We start from the raw sequence: 19,827 nt of genomic DNA, 5'->3' as shown, positions 1-19,827 counted from the left end.
GTCGTCTTTCTGTCCTTTTCTTTCCTCCTGTTCCTATTCATTTATTTAGTCATCTCACACACATCCCTCATCATCGTCATGTCGCCTCCTCCCTGATCTGTGTCCTTGCCAGAATATACTAATATTAACCATCTTTCCGGTGCCGGAACGCTGAGGCTCCTAGTTCTTAAAATTTTCTTTGGGGCATTGCTTGAATTTCACATATCAATATATATATATTACAAAGGACATAAGGTCCTTAGAACCGTAGCGCCTCCCCTCCGGCTCTCTCTTCGCCTCTAGTATCTTTTTTCTTTCCTTCTGCACACCCGCTTTTTCTGACCAGTCTCTCTCAAGCAGACCCTCCCTCCCATTCCATTTTTGGCCTGATCCTTCTCGCATTCCCTTTCAATACCAGCATGTCCGACATAGACGATCGCGCGTGAGTAGTTATTAACCCATTTTTTTTCATTCCTCACCATTTCCCTCAAGTTTCGACAGTGATGATGATCTGGCCACCATCACTTTTCAAGGAGCTCTCCGCAATGGCGATCAGGACGACCCTCGCCCCTTCGATTTGGCGGATGTTCCTTCCTCTGTCGAAGCAGAAGATGCCTTGCCCCAAAGCGACATCTTTGAGAGTCTCTTCCTGCAACCAGAAGGACCTCTTCCCGCAGGTCGTACCTGGGAACAGACGAAAGTTCACCCCGTAAGTTTGTCCACCCTCGCACGCACCTTCAAAAAAGAAGACAAGGCCACTGCAATCAACTTGTTGCACCGTCGTTCTGTCCTCCGCCTCGACGACGACCTTTACTATGATAATAATGACGAGATGCTCGCTTGGGACGGTTCCCAGCATTTTCTCGATTTCTTTCTAGTGGTGGGTGGCTCTGTCGGTTTGCATGCCCTGCTACCAAACAAGGTCGTGGACCACACATTTTTCCATCGCACTCAACCTCTCTCTGCCAAACCACATGTTTAGACCGAAATTCGGCAAGCTTGGTTTTGATCCCACGGGATGCATGATGTCTCTGGGAAGAGGACCATCCTGTGAGTCCTGGCTTGCGTTCTGCCCACGCGAAAACCTAGAGGACTTGGACGTCGCCAACGCCGCCCCTCTCCTCAGCGAAAAACAACATGGAGACACCAGGTTATCCGCTCCTCATTTTCGCATGGCCATTATGTTCCTCGCATATGCCCTGTCCAAAAACACCTCGCTCCCTATCTACGTGATGCATCCCTATGGCACAGATGATGACCTGAGCGCATGGAAATCAGGGACGTGTCAACATATAGTGAGTCAATTCTTCTGCGCCAGTATCTTCCCCCTTATAGAGTACGCACCTCATCCTTGTGCTACAACACTCATCTAATGCCCAACGCATCAAAAGGGGGGTACAACCCCTATTTTTTCCGCGCTCAGAACGGTTCCAACGGCGTCTGTGAGCTCGACTCCTTGTGTTCAGACACTCATAGATCGTGGTCCACATCTATAGTATTTCATAGCAAGACATTGTCTTCGCTTGTGCTTGACACGCCGTGCTGCCCGTTCTGAACGCGTCCTACATTCCACTTGTATGTTGTTATTGGACGCAGCTGATTGTTCGTACTCGACATTTAATTGTCGCAGCTCGCAAGTAACTTGGGACTTGCGTCTCACCGATCTGGTGAATCTACACCAGACGATAATCGAAGAATGGGATGACTGGGTTGATGCAGCCCCTAGATCATGGAAGCAGGACGGCTGGCTTCTCACTCGGGCTCCCGCAGCAGTAGCTTGTCGTTACGGTCAGAATCAACCCATCGCCAGCTCTGACCCTCAGGCCCACACCTTAGAGGCCAGGAATTGGCATGCAGAGAGGGCTTATCCCTATATTAGATACATCTCTGTGGCTATAGCCACTGACATCACGTACGTCCCTTCCTTTCTGCCTCACCCAGGACTGCCTGCATCCATCCTCCCATCAAATTATTAAATGCATGATCGAACTCACGCCATGCACGCACAGGTGCATCAGGGTAAAACGTTGGATAGAAGTTCCCAATGATGAGATCATTCAGGTCCACGGCGTGGTATACGATTCCCCTGATCCTGCCATTCGCGAGAGGTAGATCTCGATCATGTCCCCCATCGCGATCCAGTCACTCACCGTGAAAATAACATCTATGATGAGGACGGACGTCGCATCCCTCGTCTTCACGGTAAGACACGTCGCAGCGCAAGACCATGCGGCCTCCTCGTCAACTTGGAGACCATTCCTGAGTTGTTTTCATCTTACATTCCTGACCATGACGACATGGCCGTAGACCATGATGCTTACTCTGGAGGTCAAATCTCTGCCCCCTCCGTCTCAGTGTATCCCCAAGCATTTCTACGCAATATCGGTCATATTCAATGCGATGCAGTCCTTCCTCACTTCGCTCCCTTCATATCCAACATTCGCCATTCCACTTCTCGCAGGCCACGCACCGTCAACTTGAACGATGACCAACCCCTTCCGACCAGTATGATCTATTCGGAGACAGAGTCGATGTCGACGCTGGCATGCCTCCAGTCATTATTCCCAGTGCCTGTCAGTTCTACAATGAGATTTCTCATCGCATTCGTCCCCTCAGCCAGCCCTTCATGACGTCCAGCAGGGTCGTATTACATCCGCTCTCGCAGGTGCTTATGGTAACCCTCCCACTAAGGTCACTCATAACGCCAGAGTCCGCGAGTGTAAGATGAGCCTCCCTCACCAACGATATGACAACAAGATCGGCGACGACGACGTACCACGTGCATTGCGTCTCGAGAACATCTACATCATTCAGTGCGATTCTCTCAAGCCTGAGGCATTAAATGGCATCATGTCAGGTCTTCTTCTCATTTCCTTCTTTCGCAGTCCTCTTCCTTTTCGTCCTCCTTTCCTATGCCTGACCTATATTTATATATATTATTAATTTTTTTCAGCTCCATTTATAAGGACATCATCGTTCCCCTCGCCCGTGCTTGGTCTATCCAAATATTTCCAAGCCCTCCGTCCTCATATATGTGTCTTTGCCTCCCATGTAGGTCTGCTTTCCTTCGTTCCTTTCAATTTAAATTGACTCTGTCCTTTTAATCTTTCTCCCCCCTTTTCAAGGCTTTTCCTCAGATTTATCAATGGACCACCTTCGGCATAACATCCCTTCTCGAACGCTTGTGGGCTTATCATCTTCCCATCCTCGAGGCTGGCAACAAGCCTAGGCACGAGGCCATTGAACTATGTTCTGTCCTCGAACGCACCCTTGCTTTCGCTCATACCGGAAACGCCAGGGTCCTCGCCACAAAGCTCATGAGACCCTTGTGGCTCGTTCAAAGCCTCCTCGAGCAGGGACTTCCTACCTTTTCCCTTCCGTTCGTATCACTACCGCTGTCAACAATCCCATCATCATCAGCGCTGCAGATTGGCCCACTTTGGATAACCTCAACGTTCCAGCCATCGCATCCAGGAGGTCTCAAGTCCTGACTTACGGACTAGATCATTTTGAGGTATGTCGCTCTATCAGCCACTCAATTCCTCCCCTCCATTGTTCTCACCCCCTCCTGAAGGCCTACAAAGCTGCATTCCACATAGAGCTGTCTATCAACAAGCTCTCGCCCCATGTCTTCCTCCAATATTCAACCCAGGAACGTCACTGTATTGTCATCGCATTGGTCGCTTTACGCTCCTACCTGGCGGACGTCAAGGCCCTCGTTGCGACCGCAGTCAAGAAAGAATGCTCCGCAAACGGCGAGGACGTTGACTCGGACCAACAAAGGCCCAACAGAGACAAGGACCGTCTCAAATCCCTGCAGAAATGGCTGGCTTGCGAGCATCCTCTCGGTTACAAAGACAAAGCTTATGAGCACCTTCTACGCTGCATCGTCCACGACCCCAGCGATTTCTCTGACGGTCTTCCTAATTCCTCCAAGGAGAAGATGAGCGTACAAGACTTCGCAGCTCACATCTGCAAGATGACTCGTGTCGAATCTCCTTCTTCTGTCGCTGCTCCACTCATTTTCACTGCTCCTTCCACTGCTGTCTTTCGCATCGCCTATGCTCGCATGCTCAAGTACGCTCCATCTCATTCTCCTGCTGCTGCCGAGAATGCATACAGCGAAGTTTATATCATCGCTGCAAATCATCTTCAAATTCAGCATGTCCCATGGCACGCCCCGCATGCAGGAGGCAGAGGACGTCCATCTCGAAAGGCAGCTCATGACTCCTGGATCAATCTAGGGAAGTCTGCTGTGGTCGACCATACATCATCGGCCATCGCTCGAGCCAACACTCAACCCGTTGACTTGGCTGCTGAGGCTGCAAAGAAAGCACAAGCATCAGATGCTCGAGCCCCATGGGCAGTTGAATCTATCACGCTTCAGTCTCTTCCTGACTTCTTCGCCAGAGACAGTCTGCCCGACGAATTCAGTCTGGAGCACATCGAATTCAATGGAGATGCCATTCTGACTGAGATCTATGAATGGGCTTTCGCCAATTTCGACAGAGACAAGCCTCTCCACAAGATTGCCTTGCTCGCAGGAATCTACTTCAGTCACGTTTTGCCAGACGTGTTCTGGGATCCCAAGGACAAGCCTGACAACGGGAAGCTTCTCAGTGAACGCTCTACCACCAACGCTGTGAGATCGCTGCCCTGGACGCCCAATAAAGGCAGCAGAAAAGGAAGCACTTGGAGGCCCCAGTTCATCGCCATGGTTCCTGCCTACATTATCTCCGTGTATGAGCGAGATAGTCCATTGCGCGACTACTATTCAAAGAAAAAGCATTCCCGACCCAGTGGAACTCGAAGAACAGCGCAAAAGGCATAGGCTCCTTGAATCTCGTACGAATGGGCCTGGCTAGAGCTCGCTCCAGCCGCATCTTCAAGGGTGGTGTCCCTCTGTCTGATTGGATATTGCTCACCCAGGAGGAATTGAGCGCAAAGTACAAAGAGATCATGGCCTGTCTGCAAGACCGTCAATACGGACCATTTAAGATAGCTGTCATGTTCTTCGGTCTAGACAAAGCCGTCGAACTAGGCACTACCACAGGGACATACACCAATCATCCATCGATGTCATCTATCGCATTGAAGAAACGACCAGCACCCCACCCTGAGTCTGATTCTGAGGTCGAGGTCATAGAGCACGTACAGCATAAACGTTCTAAACATTGAGCGTGTAACACACGCCATGGAGACCGTCTGAACAGCGTCTATCACAGGTCAACCCCCAATATGGTAGCCGTTCAGACCGTTCCAACGGCGGCTAAAACGAGATATTTGAAGTAGATTATCCCTTTTAATTGATATTGTCTTCAGTATACATATAGTCAATTTATTGCATTAAAATAGTATTGAGCGTGTAACACACGCCATGGAGACCGTCTGAACGGCGTCTATCACAGGTCAACCCCCAATATGGTAGCCGTTCAGACCGTTCCAACGGCGGCTAAAACGAGATATTTGAAGTAGATTGTTCATTGTAATTAATATTGTCTTCAGTATACATATAGTTCATTAATTGCATTAAGATAGTATGTGTGTGCATATGTACAACATCGTTTTAATCAGTCTTTCTAGGTACATATTATATAGTCACTAAGTTTGATATTAGGATTCACTACAATATGCTCAGCCTCACTCTATTCGCTCAGTAGCCCCTTTAACGTTTCGTGCCGTAAGACCAGATTTTTACCTTCTTCATGTGTGAGTCTTGCACTACATGAAGTCTCTGGCCTGATATCTGAGCATCATGGTCGAGTGGATGACGCGTCTGGTAAGCAGTAGGGGATGGGTTGGACCCCTTTGTACAGTCAAGTTGTCTCTGCACAGAGGAGTTGGTCATGGCTGTCTACTGCAAGTTACGGCCGGAAACTGCCACATCTGAAACTAGTACATACATGGAGTAGAGGTATTGGACTGATTCAACCTCCACACGCTAGGCTACAAGATATATATATACAACAGTTTTAGTACTATACGGGGCGACGAATACAACCACAGCAGTAGTGATAATATGCAATACGATGAGTACAACGATAGCAGTAGTAATAACATGGAGTATGATACATACAAAAACAATGGTAATAATAATATACAGTACGACAAATACAACGACAACGGTAATAATAATATACAATATACAGTACGACAAATACAACGACAACGGTAATAATAATATACAGTATGACAAATACAACGACAACGGTAATAATAATAACATATCTGGCGTCCATAATATCCTCCACCTTCTGCCATCCCAATCTCAGGGTGCCGCCTACCCACCAAACACACCTCTCTGTAGGGAAAAGTATCTCTGTACAGAGGGGGCACCCGCCGTACGCAAAGACTTTTTCGAGAGAGAATGACTTCTCTGTACAGAAAAGTCTCTCTATACAGAGAAATATTTCTCTCTCAGAATAAAAATATGTTGGTCAATATAGAGCGCCCTCTAATTGTCCCCAACCTTCATCATAGAATTACTTTGCTTGAGATTTCAGCATCATGGTCTAGTGGTTAATGCGTCTGACGTCAAGTTGGACGCCAGCTGCATTTCAGACCTTGTTGCCTGCAATTGTTTTGGACTGTGGTGGTGGTTGAAGTGTAAGTGACAGAGAAGGCAGACAACTGTGTCACAACCAGATACTGGCGCAGCGTCACAATCTGACACAACTGGAAGAACATGTAGAGCTAGATAAATCATACAATGAATTAAATAAATAAATAATGATTTCGTAGAACCCGCCATTGGGGTCAAGAGAAACGGTGTGCAGATATAATAAGATTATCACATGTGTTCGATACAATATGTGGGTGTGTTGCGTCAGATCCTCTTGAAACTCCGCCGATAGAACCGTTCCAAGCGCGACTTCTGCTTACATAATCAAGTTGATTCTACTCTGATGAAAATGCAAACATCAAAAATCAAGCAAAGTCAAGCCCGATCCTGACGAGGTTTTCGCCAACGCTTACGCTTCATATCGTTAGGGTTGATAGATGATCGTAGGTTTCGTAGATGGATGGCTCAATGCTTGAGACCCTAACCCTAACTTAGGGTTTAAATTGCGGCAGGTGGCTGACTACTTTCCTTTTTTGGGCGACTTATGGTTGGAAGGCCATGGCTGTATCGTTGCACTGTGACCAGCACCGGCTCCCTCAGGGGACCGTCGATGTGCTGCACTCACCCGTGTCATAGAGCAATACACGTTGTGCACATGGACGTCCAGCATGTGCGGCTCCCTGAGGGGACCGTTTCTATATTGCTATGACAGACGTCCCTTGTGTGTAGTTTACATTCTCAGTCAGTACTTGCGGCTCCCTCAGGGGACTGCGTCTGTGTCAGCATGTCAGACCAGCATGCAGAAATATACTACGTTCGCTCGTTGTATCTACCATTCCCTGTATTACGACCGTCTCCCTCAGGGGACTGCACAGATCATAGGATGTTGACGATTATCCAGCGTGCTCACGTGACCGTGAGAGATACTCACGTGCTTTTTGAACCACTATCCTGGTGAGATTGAACGGCTCCCTGAGGGGACTGCGTGTATTTCTGTGATCCTGGATGGAGGTCACGGTGTAGTTAAGCACTGTCGTAGACTAATAGATACTACTGAGGGATATGTAATGTAAGTGTACGCCAAGGAGAAGCCGTTATAGCTGTGAGACTGATGGTACGACTGTCCTGCTGGGATTGAACGGCTCCCTGAGGGGACTGCGCGTATTGCTGTGATTCTCTGCTGAGGCGACTATGTAGTTTTACACTGTTGTATACAAGTAGATACTACTGGGTGATATCTAATGTAAGTCGTGTCGTTTGTTAGCTCAGTGAATATGTGATAATGGTGATCACATCAGTAGATACTGATGTGCAGGAACATTGTGATCGAACAGTTACATATAATTGATTATCTACATCCTATCTACTTCCTATCGAACTCCTCATGTCATGTCAGGCATTGGCTGATATAGATGTTCTTTCTGGGCAGGGGGTATGATTTGTGACGATCGCTCGGGCACAGAACCACGGGCATGAAACGCATGTCAGCTTCCCGACTGACACCATCACAAATGGGGCAAGAGAAGCGCCTGCTGCGCATCGCAGCGTCTCCCATTGGGAGCCGTCTGCTCCTGGTGCGCATGAGGCAGTGCTTCTCTTGCCCCATTTGTGATGGTGTCAGTCGGGAAGCTGACATGCGTTTCATGCCCGTGGTTCTGTGCCCGAGCGATCATCACAAATGATACCCCCTGCCCAGAAAGAACATCTATATCAGCCAATGCCTGACATAGAAGCGTGATCTCACCAGTATTCGACCATACCCCAACGGGACAGATATGAACGATCATCGAGTGAGGCAGCTCCCTGAGGGAGCCGAGACATGCAACAGTCAGAGCCTCGAGGTGGAAATTAGACGCACGCTGCGTCGCCACTCACCCATATTAGACAATGTAATGCCCGAACGCACCATGAGGATGATGTAGCAGGGCACAATCACCACGACCCTGAAAAAAAATAAATTTTCGTGTAAATGATATTGGAAAATGTATAGGTTAAAAGTAGTGAACGTCCGACGTACGAACAGCCCACCATAGCAGCAAAACACCAGCCAACCACACACCCAAACACCCATACCAGTACGTCTACTGGAGCAGCTGGGCAACCACTGACATGAGCAACTGATCTGACAGACACAGAATTTTCTCACCATGAGTAAGAATCTACGAAGCGCAATGTTGATGCTTCTCTTGTCCGGCAAGAGCTGGATTTTTGACGACGAGAGCGGCACGCTGGAAGATTTGTTCGGGCTGGACGAAAAAATGTTCCAGGTCCCGAATAAGCACCTAACCGAGAATCAGTGGGAGTCGTTGTGCGCGATGATCGACGCGATCTCGCAGAGGAAGACAGCAGACGCACGGTACAAAGTGCTGGAAGGCAAGAGCGAGGGAGGATGGAGCGCAGGACGCGAGGCTTTATCGATCTGGTTCAATAAACAAAAAATTTCATCTAAGTTAGCTAAGCGTATTGATGATGTCTGGCACTCGATAGGCGTCTCACCGATGCAGCTGATTCACGACGGGCTGGAGGAGGGGGTTGAGTTTCCGAACATCCTGGACGCTGAGCATGCCAAAGAAGACGTTCTGGCTGGGATCTTGGGGGACCACGCCAACGAACAGCTCCCGCGCGGTGATTTTTGCGATGCAGCAACGACGATCAACCACCACGCATGGGAACGCCATCGTAAGCGTTTCAGACGTGCCCAGGACTCGTTGCCCACGAAAAAACTTGCTGCTAGTGTAGCAATCAAAGGTAAGAATACGACGATGACCGGAAAGATAAACTAACCTAGAGGCAGACATCGAGGAGGCGGACGAAGTCGGCGCGAAGATGTTGCGTGATGCCACCAAGGCCGTCAAAGCTCTGAGGACGGCCGTGGCGTGGTTCCCGGATGAGGAAGACCAAGTTGGCGAGTACGAGGAGTTTTTGAAGGAGGTCGTTGTCACTGCTGTGGCAAAATCGAGGAAGGTTACGAAGGAGAAGGTAACGGTGAAGACTGACAACACACCTGGCAGTGCGTGATGCTCCGGTCCCCTACGGGAGCCATCGATAAAACCGACTCTGACGACACTTTGCAGGAAAGCGTGGTGCTGAGCGAGCACGCAAGATCAAGACTGCGTCGCTCGTTGCGCCTGGGGATGTCGAGGAGATCTGGGCACTGTATGTGCAGCTGTTCGAAACTGAACCTGGCGAGTTAGAGGCGCCAAGAGTAGACGAGGAGGACGAACCTATCGGAAGAGACGACTGGGACAACAATTGCGAGGATCTTGGGGTAGATGGCTGGCGAGAGATGGATAATGATAAGTTAAACCACTTACTTCAGTTTCCCGGTGGCAAGCCCGCACTCTTTGCGGAATTGCGGTCGAAAACGGGACTATGTGCCTGGGATGCAGATGCGGCATCGACGTTCGTGAGGGAGAACGAAGATATGGAGCCATTGTTCCTCCTGTGGCACCAGCGAGTAGGTGTCGCGGCGATCGTCGACAAGATATGGGGGTCTGCGCTAAACGAAGGTAACACTCCGGGAATTTTAATAGCGGACGAAGTAGGCGTTGGGAAGACAGCACTCACCATGGGCACCATCGCCTTCGTCATCGATGCTTACTGGGTTCAAGAAGTCGCTGCCGGACGAGGAAAACCTGCCGGGGCGACTGCAAGTATCAACCTGACCAACCTTCGCCCAGCCCCCATCCTCGGTGAGTGTCCTGTTTATGAAACGGTCCCCTGAGGGAGCCGTCAGTGTCACGGACGCGTGGGTGTCGTGGATGGATGATGGATCCGGTCCCCGTAGGGAGCCGTTGCTGGTTGCTGGTGTAACAGTCCCCTGAGGGAGCCGTTGCTCGTTGCTGGGTGAGACACGAGTCTTGTGTCCAGCATGAGTACGGCAGAACGATCTGACGTATGGGTGTGACAGCAGTCCCCTGAGGGAGATGCTGTAGGAGTGGGCACCTGTTTGACAACGGGTGTGACAGCAGTCCCCTGAGGGAGATGCTGTAGGAGTGGGCACCTGTTGGACAACGGGTGTGACAGCAGTCCCCTGAGGGAGATGCTGTAGGAGTGGGCACCTGTTGGACAACGGGTGTGACAGCAGTCCCCTGAGGGAGATGCTGTAGGAGTGGGCACCTGTTGGACAACGGGTGTGACAGCAGTCCCCTGAGGGAGATGCTGTAGGGTACCTGTTGGACAACAGGTGTGACAGCAGTCCCCTGAGGGAGATGCTGTAGGAGTGGGTACCTGTTGGACAACGGGTGTGACAGCAGTCCCCTGAGGGAGATGCTGTAGGAGTGGGCACCTGTTGGACAACGGGTGTGATTGCGGTCCCCGTAGGGAGCCGTCTGCTGATCCTAGTCAAAGAATGGTAGCTCACCAGTGATTTCTCCCTCACAGCCGAACGCCCGTATTTTGCAGGCAGAGATGCAATCCCGAACCTGCCCCACGTCATCATCGTGCCGAATTCCTTGATCAATCAATGGTATTCGGAGCTACGCACCTTCTTCGCCCCCGGAGCTGTCGAGATCTACAGGTATCCGTCAGCAGAAAGTGAGTTTGGCGATTTCTGGAACGGTCCATGGGCCACGTCGGCCACGCCATTGATTCATCGAATCATCTTGGTCACTCATTCCGTGAGTCTGATCAGTTTGCCCTCACAATTCTATTCTAACAGCATACTTCACGCCAGATCATGGCTACCTTAGGCAAAGTGTTCGACACACGCAAAGGCCTCGCAGGACACAACAGTCACAAGGCGTCGGACGAGACACGCTCCATCAGACAACGGAAACAAGCATCGAAATGTCTGTGGGCCGGACGTGAATTCCTCAGCGTTTCGATCGACGAAGTCCACGAGATGCGCAACCTTACTGCAGGTTTTTACGCGACACTCGAGGTCACGAAGGCCTCCGTCATTAAATTACTCGCATCAGGCACTCCACTCTACACCGGCCCGATGGTAAGTCTCAGCATGAAACATGGTTAGTTAGCACTGACTCACTCCTTTTTCAGGATCTTTGCAATATAGGTCGGTTAGCGCGGATCCAGCACTTCATGGGCAAGGAGGGCGACGCGCGTGATAAAGATCACATCAAGCAACTTCGTGCTGCACGTCGAGCGATGACGCAGGAGGATAAGAATGACGCTGCCGCACATACCATTCGTTTGATGGCCGGTGAACCAACCGACGACGAGGAGCCTGAAGCCAGGCTGCGCATACGCAAGGTAACGAGTGCCTGGATCACTAACATTAAGCGAGGCTACGCTGGGCGGGTGATTCGACGCACCGTCGATTCCAAGACTTTCGACAACAAGAAAATCAACGACACCCTCACGCCCTACAAAATGATCATCGTACCTGTGCATTTGGACGACACGGAGCTGGACATCAACAAAAGCGTCATGGCTCAGATCACCGGCTCGTAAGTTGACGGCTCCCTGAGGGGACTGCGCGTATCCACTGACATTTATCTCACCTCGTCGTACAGATCGTTAGTCGCAACACTGGATGATAGTGCCAGTTTTAACACGGTATGTTGCCAGTCCCCTCAGGGAGCTGCCCACTGACGAGTCCGCAGAAATTTTACCTCGATGGCCGCACAAAGGTCGCGTTCCCCCATCACACGTCGCCCACCTATCCTGCTGTTAAGTCCCTCGCTGAATGGCAGACGGTCAAGTCCTCGAAGGTTGACACGTTGGTCAACGTGCTCGGGTGGCACCTCGAAAACGACGAACACGATATATTCAAGGTCGACGACGAAGACGTAGGTACCGAGGGCAATATGTTAAACTCTCCACCCCCACCCAATCAACTCGCGCAACCCATCGACAAACAAACTCCCGTCCCTCCCACGACCACTGACCGCTATGTCGAAATGACTGACCTTATGAGCAAGGGAACACGCAAAATCCTCGTCTACATCGAATTCCCGATGATGGCCCCGCTCATCATTTCAGTCCTCAAGCTATACAACATCAGTCCTCTGATCATCCACGGCGGACACGGCATCGACGAACGCAACGAGACCGTGCAAAAGTTTCACTCAGACCCGACGGCGAGGATCCTGATCTTTTCTAGCGTTGGTGCAGTTGGTCTTAATCTTACTGCTGCGAGCGTCGTCATTCTCTTCGTGAGTGTTGACTGATTATTCAGGCCATTACCACGCACTCACTTACCCACAGGACCAATGCTGGTCTCGAATGCTCGTAAATCAAATCATCGGGCGAGCCTGGCGTCTGGGCCAGGAGAAAGAAGTCATCGTGTATAACATGGTGGCGTTGGGCACCGTGGACGTCTTGATGGTCGACCATGGTGAGGGCAAGGGCAATATGCTGGGGCAGTTTCTCTCTGCCAATAAAGGTAAGGCGCGAGATATTGACAGTTGACTTCTCTATACTTACGCTGGTGAATAGGTGTTGTCAACACCATCAAGAACGCGTTAGCTGGCCAATTGCCCGTTCCTGACGACGACGACAACGACAACGACGAAGTGTCCATCGTCGAAACACGCCCAGCAGCAGCCGGACCCAGCAAGACGCGCAAAAAGGTTGCCAAGGGCAGCAAAAAACTTGCTGCACGCAATCTCGCGCGGACCGGAGACGAATCTGGCGAGTTCATCGACCTCGACAACATCGTGTTCGACGACGACGACGAGGATGACGAGCAAGAGGCCGGAACGAGTGGAAAAGGCAAGGCCAAAAGCAAGGCCAAGGCCAAGGGCAAGGGCAAGGCTAAGGACAAAGCGACGGACAACGCTAAGGACAACGCCAAGGACAACGCTAAGGACAAGGCACCCGCGAAACCGAAGCCCAAGGCAAAGTCAAAGCCAAAAGGCAAGGGTAAGGGAAAGGGTAAGGCTACTGCTGAGGATACCCCTGCTCCTGAGGATGCGCCTGCTCCTGCCGTTGCTCCTCCTGCTGAGGGCGCGACAAGTGACGTTGAGATGTCGTCCCGTCCCTTCTACGTTTCAGGTACGTCGCCTTGTATTTGTGCACATGGTGTCAACTCATACCTTACATCCAGTCAAGCCCATCAGCAAGGGCAGCAGCTCTGTCGCCATGACGACTGACGGTCCCCACAGGGAGCCGAGTCTTGCACCACCGTCATCAGCAGGCGCCACTCATCATGAGGCTGGCGATGTGCAGGCGTCACCATCCGGTCCCCAGCGGGAGCCGGTGATTGATCCCACCCAGAGTGCCTCCACCACACCTCACGGTCCCCACAGGGAGCCGGTTTCTCCGATTGGCAGTAGACCAGCTGATTCCATACACGCTGATCAGTCTCTCCCTGCTGCTGACGACTTTCATTCGCAAGGCATGCAGTCCCCTCAGGGAGCCGTTGAGGAGCTCGACCCTTCACCCACCCGCCAGGACATGTGTAAGTCTCAATCCGGCGCTCTCCTCAAGCTCATTTAACTCACTGTGTGATTCCCAGCCGCTGATACACGCTTGGCTGATGTTGTTGCTGATATTGACACTATGGATCTTGATGCACAGGGCGATTTCGACTACGGAGATGATGTAGTGCCCGTCCCTGCCAATGATGGTGATGTCCAGATGGACAATGGCAGCACTCAACGATCTGCAGAGGTAAGACTTTCCCTGTTCATGCACATTCTCATGGCCATCATTGACATCGATTCGCAGGACAGGGCTACTGTGAATCAAATGCTCGTCGACCTTACTCAACCCGAGTCAATTCCCGAGGCTCATACTGGCTCTCTCCCCACCCAGCCCTCAGCACACGTCGTCGAAACCTCACAACCGACACAAGATCTCGGAACTGCATCCAAACGCAGACGCAGGACGGCCTCCTCAGCTACTGCGACGCCCAGCAGTCCACCCTTCGCTCCATCGCCACCACGGAAAAAGGTTAATTTCCTCGCAGCTTCGTCAGCTACATCAAGTCCAGCTGAGGCCGGTGGTAGTGGCAGTAGTTCAAGAGACGCCCGTGTTCTCAGCAGCCGAGCAGCGGTTCCTGATGACGCGCCAGGGCCAAGAGGAGCTCGTGGTTCGTCAGGCCGTGGACGTGCAAGAGGTCGTGGTGGCCGGCGTTGACGTTCGTATCTCCGTGCTCCTCGTTATTCGCTCGTTTAGTCGTTACTCACATTCATGCCATACGCGTTGCTTAGTTGCTTGTCTAGTTGTAGTTGGGACTCTGTTGTGATTACTTAGTTTGATGTCAAACGATGTAGCAGCAATATGATTCCGTCTCTGCTATTTGCCAACTGTCGAAAGTGAGAACTGAGGAATTGCTTGCTCCCTGCTATCCCCCCATGTGTGCTCGCAGCTCCCTCAGGGGACCGATGTGTGGGCAGCATATCACTCACATCGTCAGGTATGTCCCGCACTCATCACACTACTCTCAATCTCCAACTCGACCATTGGTAAATGTCCGGACAACTCTCTCGGCATCTCAGGTAGACCTTGAGGAAACGTCACGTGATCCGTGTGATCACGCATGACATAGCCATGAATATGTGTACAGGATATTAATTAGAAAAGGATATACACAATATAGCACACGGGACACGAAGAGTTCAAGTGCGATGTAGAACTGGACTGGTGAGTGCGATGTATTTTGCAGTCCCCTGAGGGAGCCGCACGTGCAATGGTAAGGTAGACCTTAAGGAAACGTCACGTGATCAGTGTGATCACGCGTGACAGTTTGGTGTAATCAATGTCCTGTACACATATTCATGGCTATGTCACGCGTGATCACACGGATCACGTGACGTTTCCTCAAGGTCTACCTTACCATATGTGTACAGGACATTGATTACACCAAACTGTCACGCGTGATCACACTGATCACGTGACGTTTCCTTAAGGTCTACCTTACCATTGCACGTGCGGCTCCCTCAGGGGACTGCAAAATACATCGCACTCACCAGTCCAGTTCTACATCGCACTTGAACTCTTCGTGTCCCGTGTGCTATATTGTGTATATCCTGTTGTAATTAATATCCTGTACACATATTCATGGCTATGTCACGCGTGATCACACTGATCACGTGACGTTTCCTCAAGGTCTACCTTACCATTGCACGTGCGGCTCCCTCAGGGGACTGCAACGTACGTAGCACCCACCAGTCTAGATCTACATCGCACTTTAACTCTTCGTGTCCCGTGTGCTATATTGTGTATATCCTTTTCTAATTAATATCCTGTACACATATTCATGGCTATGTCACGCGTGATCACACTGATCACGTGACGTTTCCTCAAGGTCTACCTTACCATTGCACGTGCGGCTCCCTCAGGGGACTGCAAAATACATCGCACTCACCATCGATGTTAGTGTCGTGGTCGTCAGGTTTGATCCCACTCAAGACTCATTGAGTTACAATGCGCCAATTACTAATTAACTTCACTGTCATCTGATACCCAGGCAAATGTGATTTCCTTGTTCGCTTCCGTTCCGTTCGCTTCGCTTGCCTCATCCTAGGCAGGTCTAATCTCTTCCGCTGTCATATTTTTTAGAGTTAGTGTATACCTATGCACATTATTACGGCAAGCAATGTAGGGATTCATTTCCCGGATCCCATTCAAGCACGGTGAACTAATTTTTAATGATCTACCCTGGATGAAGGATGTAAACCCTAAAGTAAATTTTCTTAAATCATCAGGGTCTGACACTATATAGCTCCGTCCCCTTCGACAATCGCAAAGTTTTCCGCACTCAAGTATCATACTATCACATCCCATCCATCATACTTCCACCATGCAGGACGACACCAACAACCCACCAGCAATCGACGGATGTTCTCTCCGTGATTTTAATTCAACCTACATCGAAATCATTGCTGGCCCCGACCTTCCTTTAGGGGAATACTACCGAGGCTGCATCCTGGGCCTCACCGGGAAAGACATTCTTGAGAATATCCAGTACTCTATCGAGGCCACGCGGAACAAATTCCAGGCACCCAGGGAAGTCACTGTCGTCAGGGACTATGATAGCTTCTTGTCGTTCACCAACTGGCTACCTGTCAAGGCAGATCTGTTCCTATACCCCATCAACAATCCAGTCGACACCTTGCACTCTAGTCTTCATTTTAAGGTGCCAATGAGCATCAAGGACGGACAGGTACATTCTCCTCGTCTTCTATTTGATATCACTCTAATGTATACCTGTGCCTCCCTGTCGCACACCCATCAGGCAGACACACCTATGCCTCCACATCGCATTCCCAACATTTGTTTGGCTGCAGCTGGCATCCGTACCAAAGTCCGTTTGTTCTTCCCGCGACTGTATGACCCAGAGAGGAAGGACGTGGAGTTGACATTCGAGGAGAAGAAAGCCCTGTACGAAAAGGGTTTGCTGCCAGTCCTTCGGAACCTCAGTCCAGATACCGTGACAAATTGGCCTGTCAACTATGAGGGTGCACAGACACGTGCAAGGAAGACTCGTGGAATGTTTCAGTACAGCACTCGTCCTTTCTCTGGCTCTCGAGTCAGGCGTTTCGGACACGACCTCGTCGAAGAAATGGTTACCGCTTTTCCATGGGCAGAAGGGATGCTCTTTATGGTCCAGCTCCAAGGGGTGAAAGAGGCTCACCAACATCATCCTGATGACATGGATAGGGCAGAGGATGCTTTGGCCAATACTCTCAGTGATTTTTATTTTGACGAACTGATGGATGAAGAGCATTGTTATGTCGATGTTGGCCTCGAGCTGTCCGAGCCAGGATATGCATTTCAATGGCGCACCGATGCTCACCGTGAGCTTCTCCTGGCTTTTACCCAGATGACTGGGGCTCAAACCAGGTCCTTGCTGAAGTCTCGCGATTATGCTGTTGATTACTCTTCCGGCTTAATACAACTCGCCGGATGTCGCGTCTCCATCCCTCCACGCAACAACACAGATCCAGTCTATTTCCAGGCCTACACAACAGATAAGGCTCTCATTCAACAAAAAGATGGTGGCAGACATGGCTTGGTCCTCACTGGCAAGGCTGCACTGGACGAGGTGACACCGCCGTACTTGAAACACTTGTTCGAGCTCTACTACGATGCTAAGGACGTCCACGACTGTGCCGCGAGGGTGGAGGTGCGCATTCGTGCGAGAGATGCATTGACTCATGCACTTGACTTTCCCGGGTGGCTGATGACAGAGACTTTATGTGTCTTTCCACGTTTGGATTGGTGGTGAGTCGGCCTGTTCATCTCCAGTCCCCTCAGGGACCCGTCCGTGTGATGGAAGCTGCAGGCCAATCGATGCGCGCGAGACATCAGCTTGGTCAATGCACGGTCCCTTATGGGACCCTGTCAGCAGCTTCACATCGTGCAAGGATGTGCACTGCACACCAGTCCCCTCAGGGAGCTGCCTGTCGTTCCCTTGCCTCCATCCATCATGTGCATCACATTCATTCATTGACACTCATTTCCACAACAGGCAATGGAGATGTGTCCGCCTCCAATCCATCATCCGCACCTTAAGGCTACAGAACCAAGGACCGCCTGAGCTCCGTTTCACTTCCCCTGCCCTCACTCTCACCGCAGGACTCATGTGGCTTGCCAATGGTCTGCACTCTCGTCCTGACGATGGTTCAGCTGCACGGGATTTAATGTGTGCAATTCTCCCCGTCACGCATGATTATGATGCAGACGGCATTCAAATTGTACCTCGCCAGCACCACATAGATAATCATGATGGCCTTCCTTTCTGCGCTCATGGTGCCTTCTTCTTACGCGAGATGGTGTTCCCCCCCATCGCAGACGTCCCACGCATGAAACGGACCAATGTCATCAGCCATACCTCCTATAAGTATTTTTTCGGGTGTGATTTCAACGTGCTCCGCAACAGATACCACCCCACAGCATACATCCCTCGCAGTATGATTCCAAAATCTAGGGTCAACACACAGAAAGGCATGTCCAAACGCCACAAGGCAGACATTCCCGAGCCATCTGCTGCTTTTGCCGACCTGGAATATCACGCCCCTCGTCCACCACAAGATATTGGTGATGATTTGCCCTTCGATGAACGACTTGACTTACCTCCAGGTCTTGACGAGGCATTTGCCGTCACCATCACGAAGCATTGGAACCAATTCTGTAGCGATGTCCTTCAGAAATGTGGCAACATGAAGGGCAACCCATTGGCCCCTTCCCATTGCCGTCTCAGCATGCACGAACGTCTGGTCGTCACGGATGACATTTACAGAGAGACCAACCTTGCTCTCATTTTTAACCGTGTCCAGTGGAAACGAGCACATCCTCTGGAATGGCGCGAGGCATTCGATCAGTTTTTTATCCCTCCTGGCACGGCACCTCGTCTTCAACCCCAGAATTATCCCAACATGACATACTGGATGGAGTGGGCGGATATGAAGAGAGACAAACCAGCTCACGTCATTGATGCCATCAGGACTAAGTACTGGGCTCTTTTCAAGGAGTTATATTGGATTCCCAAGCCATACAATGACCGTCTGTGGAAATACACAGAAGACTCTGCCTTCACCACCCTTACATCCACTTACAAATCATCTGCTCCTCACCTGCTCATTAACCCTAGCAGGCAACCTCCGAGATGGGTGCCTGAACATGTCACTGGAGATGCACTCCAGGAGCAGGAAGAAGAGGAAGAGGAACAAACAGTCCATGATCCTGACTATGTGCCAGACACAGAGTGGGTTGACAATGTACCGCCTGTTCCCATGCGCATCTACATGAGGGAAGAGGAGGAGGAGTCTGGATCTGACACTGCATAATGGTTGGTGAGGGTTGATTGAATGCTTTATTAATTGATTATCGGTGAAAATCATCTTTGCGTACATGCTTGTGTTCCAGCTATCATACAGGCCTTAATGTCTCGAGACAATTGATTGCTAGTGGTGTTGCTGAATGTGGTGGGATATGCATGTGCATGGTGACCTCCTGTGAAGGGTATGGCTCCCTGAGGGAGCTGTCTCACATTGTCCACCCACGCAGCCTACAGGTTGTATCTGTCCTTGCTCAATCCCATCATAATCACCTGTGTGAGATGTCAGCGTAGCATCAGTAATCCTAGCAGTCCCCTGAGGGAGCCTCTCTCAGAGATATATGCCATGGTCATACCAGGCCTACTGTGTGTCTTTCCTTGCTCAATTACATCATAATCGCCAGTGTGAGATGTCAGCGTAGCACCAGTAATCCTAGCAGTCCCCTGAGGGAGCCTCTCTCAGAGATATATGCCATGGTCTTACAAGGCCTACTGTGTGTCTTTCCTTGCTCGATCCCATCATAATCGCCAGTGTGAGATGTCAGCGTAGCATCAGTAATCCTAGCAGTCCCCTGAGGGAGCCTCTCTCAGAGATATA

General features: G+C 50.6%; 5 protein-coding genes across 5 annotated transcripts; all 5 read left to right on the top strand.

The window, feature by feature from the left end:
* Nucleotides 1–398: 398 nt before the first annotated feature.
* Nucleotides 399–961, top strand: EDB93DRAFT_1255002 (uncharacterized protein; the record flags this gene model as incomplete). The annotated part of the gene is made up of 2 exons (XM_041453718.1): nucleotides 399–421; nucleotides 472–961. The coding sequence occupies 2 exons, from the start codon at nucleotides 399–401 to the stop codon at nucleotides 959–961; spliced, it is 513 nt and encodes a 170-aa protein (XP_041303050.1).
* Nucleotides 962–1,004: 43 nt separating this feature from the next.
* EDB93DRAFT_1255001 (uncharacterized protein) lies at nucleotides 1,005–2,091 on the top strand (the record flags this gene model as incomplete). The annotated part of the gene is made up of 3 exons (XM_041453717.1): nucleotides 1,005–1,315; nucleotides 1,610–1,891; nucleotides 1,989–2,091. 3 exons carry the CDS (start codon nucleotides 1,005–1,007, stop codon nucleotides 2,089–2,091), a joined length of 696 nt encoding a protein of 231 aa, XP_041303049.1.
* A 185-nt stretch (nucleotides 2,092–2,276) lies between these two features.
* Nucleotides 2,277–5,157, top strand: EDB93DRAFT_1255000 (uncharacterized protein; the record flags this gene model as incomplete). Its single annotated transcript, XM_041453716.1, has 7 exons — nucleotides 2,277–2,552; nucleotides 2,596–2,878; nucleotides 2,933–3,030; nucleotides 3,105–3,233; nucleotides 3,278–3,493; nucleotides 3,554–4,717; nucleotides 4,780–5,157. The coding sequence occupies 7 exons, from the start codon at nucleotides 2,277–2,279 to the stop codon at nucleotides 5,155–5,157; spliced, it is 2,544 nt and encodes an 847-aa protein (XP_041303048.1).
* Nucleotides 5,158–9,800: 4,643 nt separating this feature from the next.
* EDB93DRAFT_1064199 (P-loop containing nucleoside triphosphate hydrolase protein) lies at nucleotides 9,801–13,134 on the top strand (the record flags this gene model as incomplete). Its single annotated transcript, XM_041444875.1, has 8 exons — nucleotides 9,801–10,194; nucleotides 10,925–11,164; nucleotides 11,239–11,486; nucleotides 11,540–11,949; nucleotides 12,084–12,311; nucleotides 12,420–12,657; nucleotides 12,710–12,887; nucleotides 12,941–13,134. Coding segments are annotated over 8 exons (2,130 nt in total), but the record flags the coding sequence as incomplete, so codon positions are not given.
* A 3,116-nt stretch (nucleotides 13,135–16,250) lies between these two features.
* On the top strand, nucleotides 16,251–19,239 carry EDB93DRAFT_1107682 (uncharacterized protein; the record flags this gene model as incomplete). Its single annotated transcript, XM_041447760.1, has 3 exons — nucleotides 16,251–16,613; nucleotides 16,686–17,674; nucleotides 17,922–19,239. 3 exons carry the CDS (start codon nucleotides 16,251–16,253, stop codon nucleotides 19,237–19,239), a joined length of 2,670 nt encoding a protein of 889 aa, XP_041303046.1.
* Nucleotides 19,240–19,827: the final 588 nt, after the last annotated feature.

Source organism: Suillus bovinus, assembly GCF_016758785.1.
Source record: "Suillus bovinus strain UH-Sbo-P2 chromosome Unknown EDB93scaffold_83, whole genome shotgun sequence".
In the NCBI taxonomy this organism is placed as follows: Eukaryota; Fungi; Basidiomycota; class Agaricomycetes; order Boletales; family Suillaceae; genus Suillus; species Suillus bovinus.
This window is presented reverse-complemented; position numbering and strand designations above follow the sequence as displayed.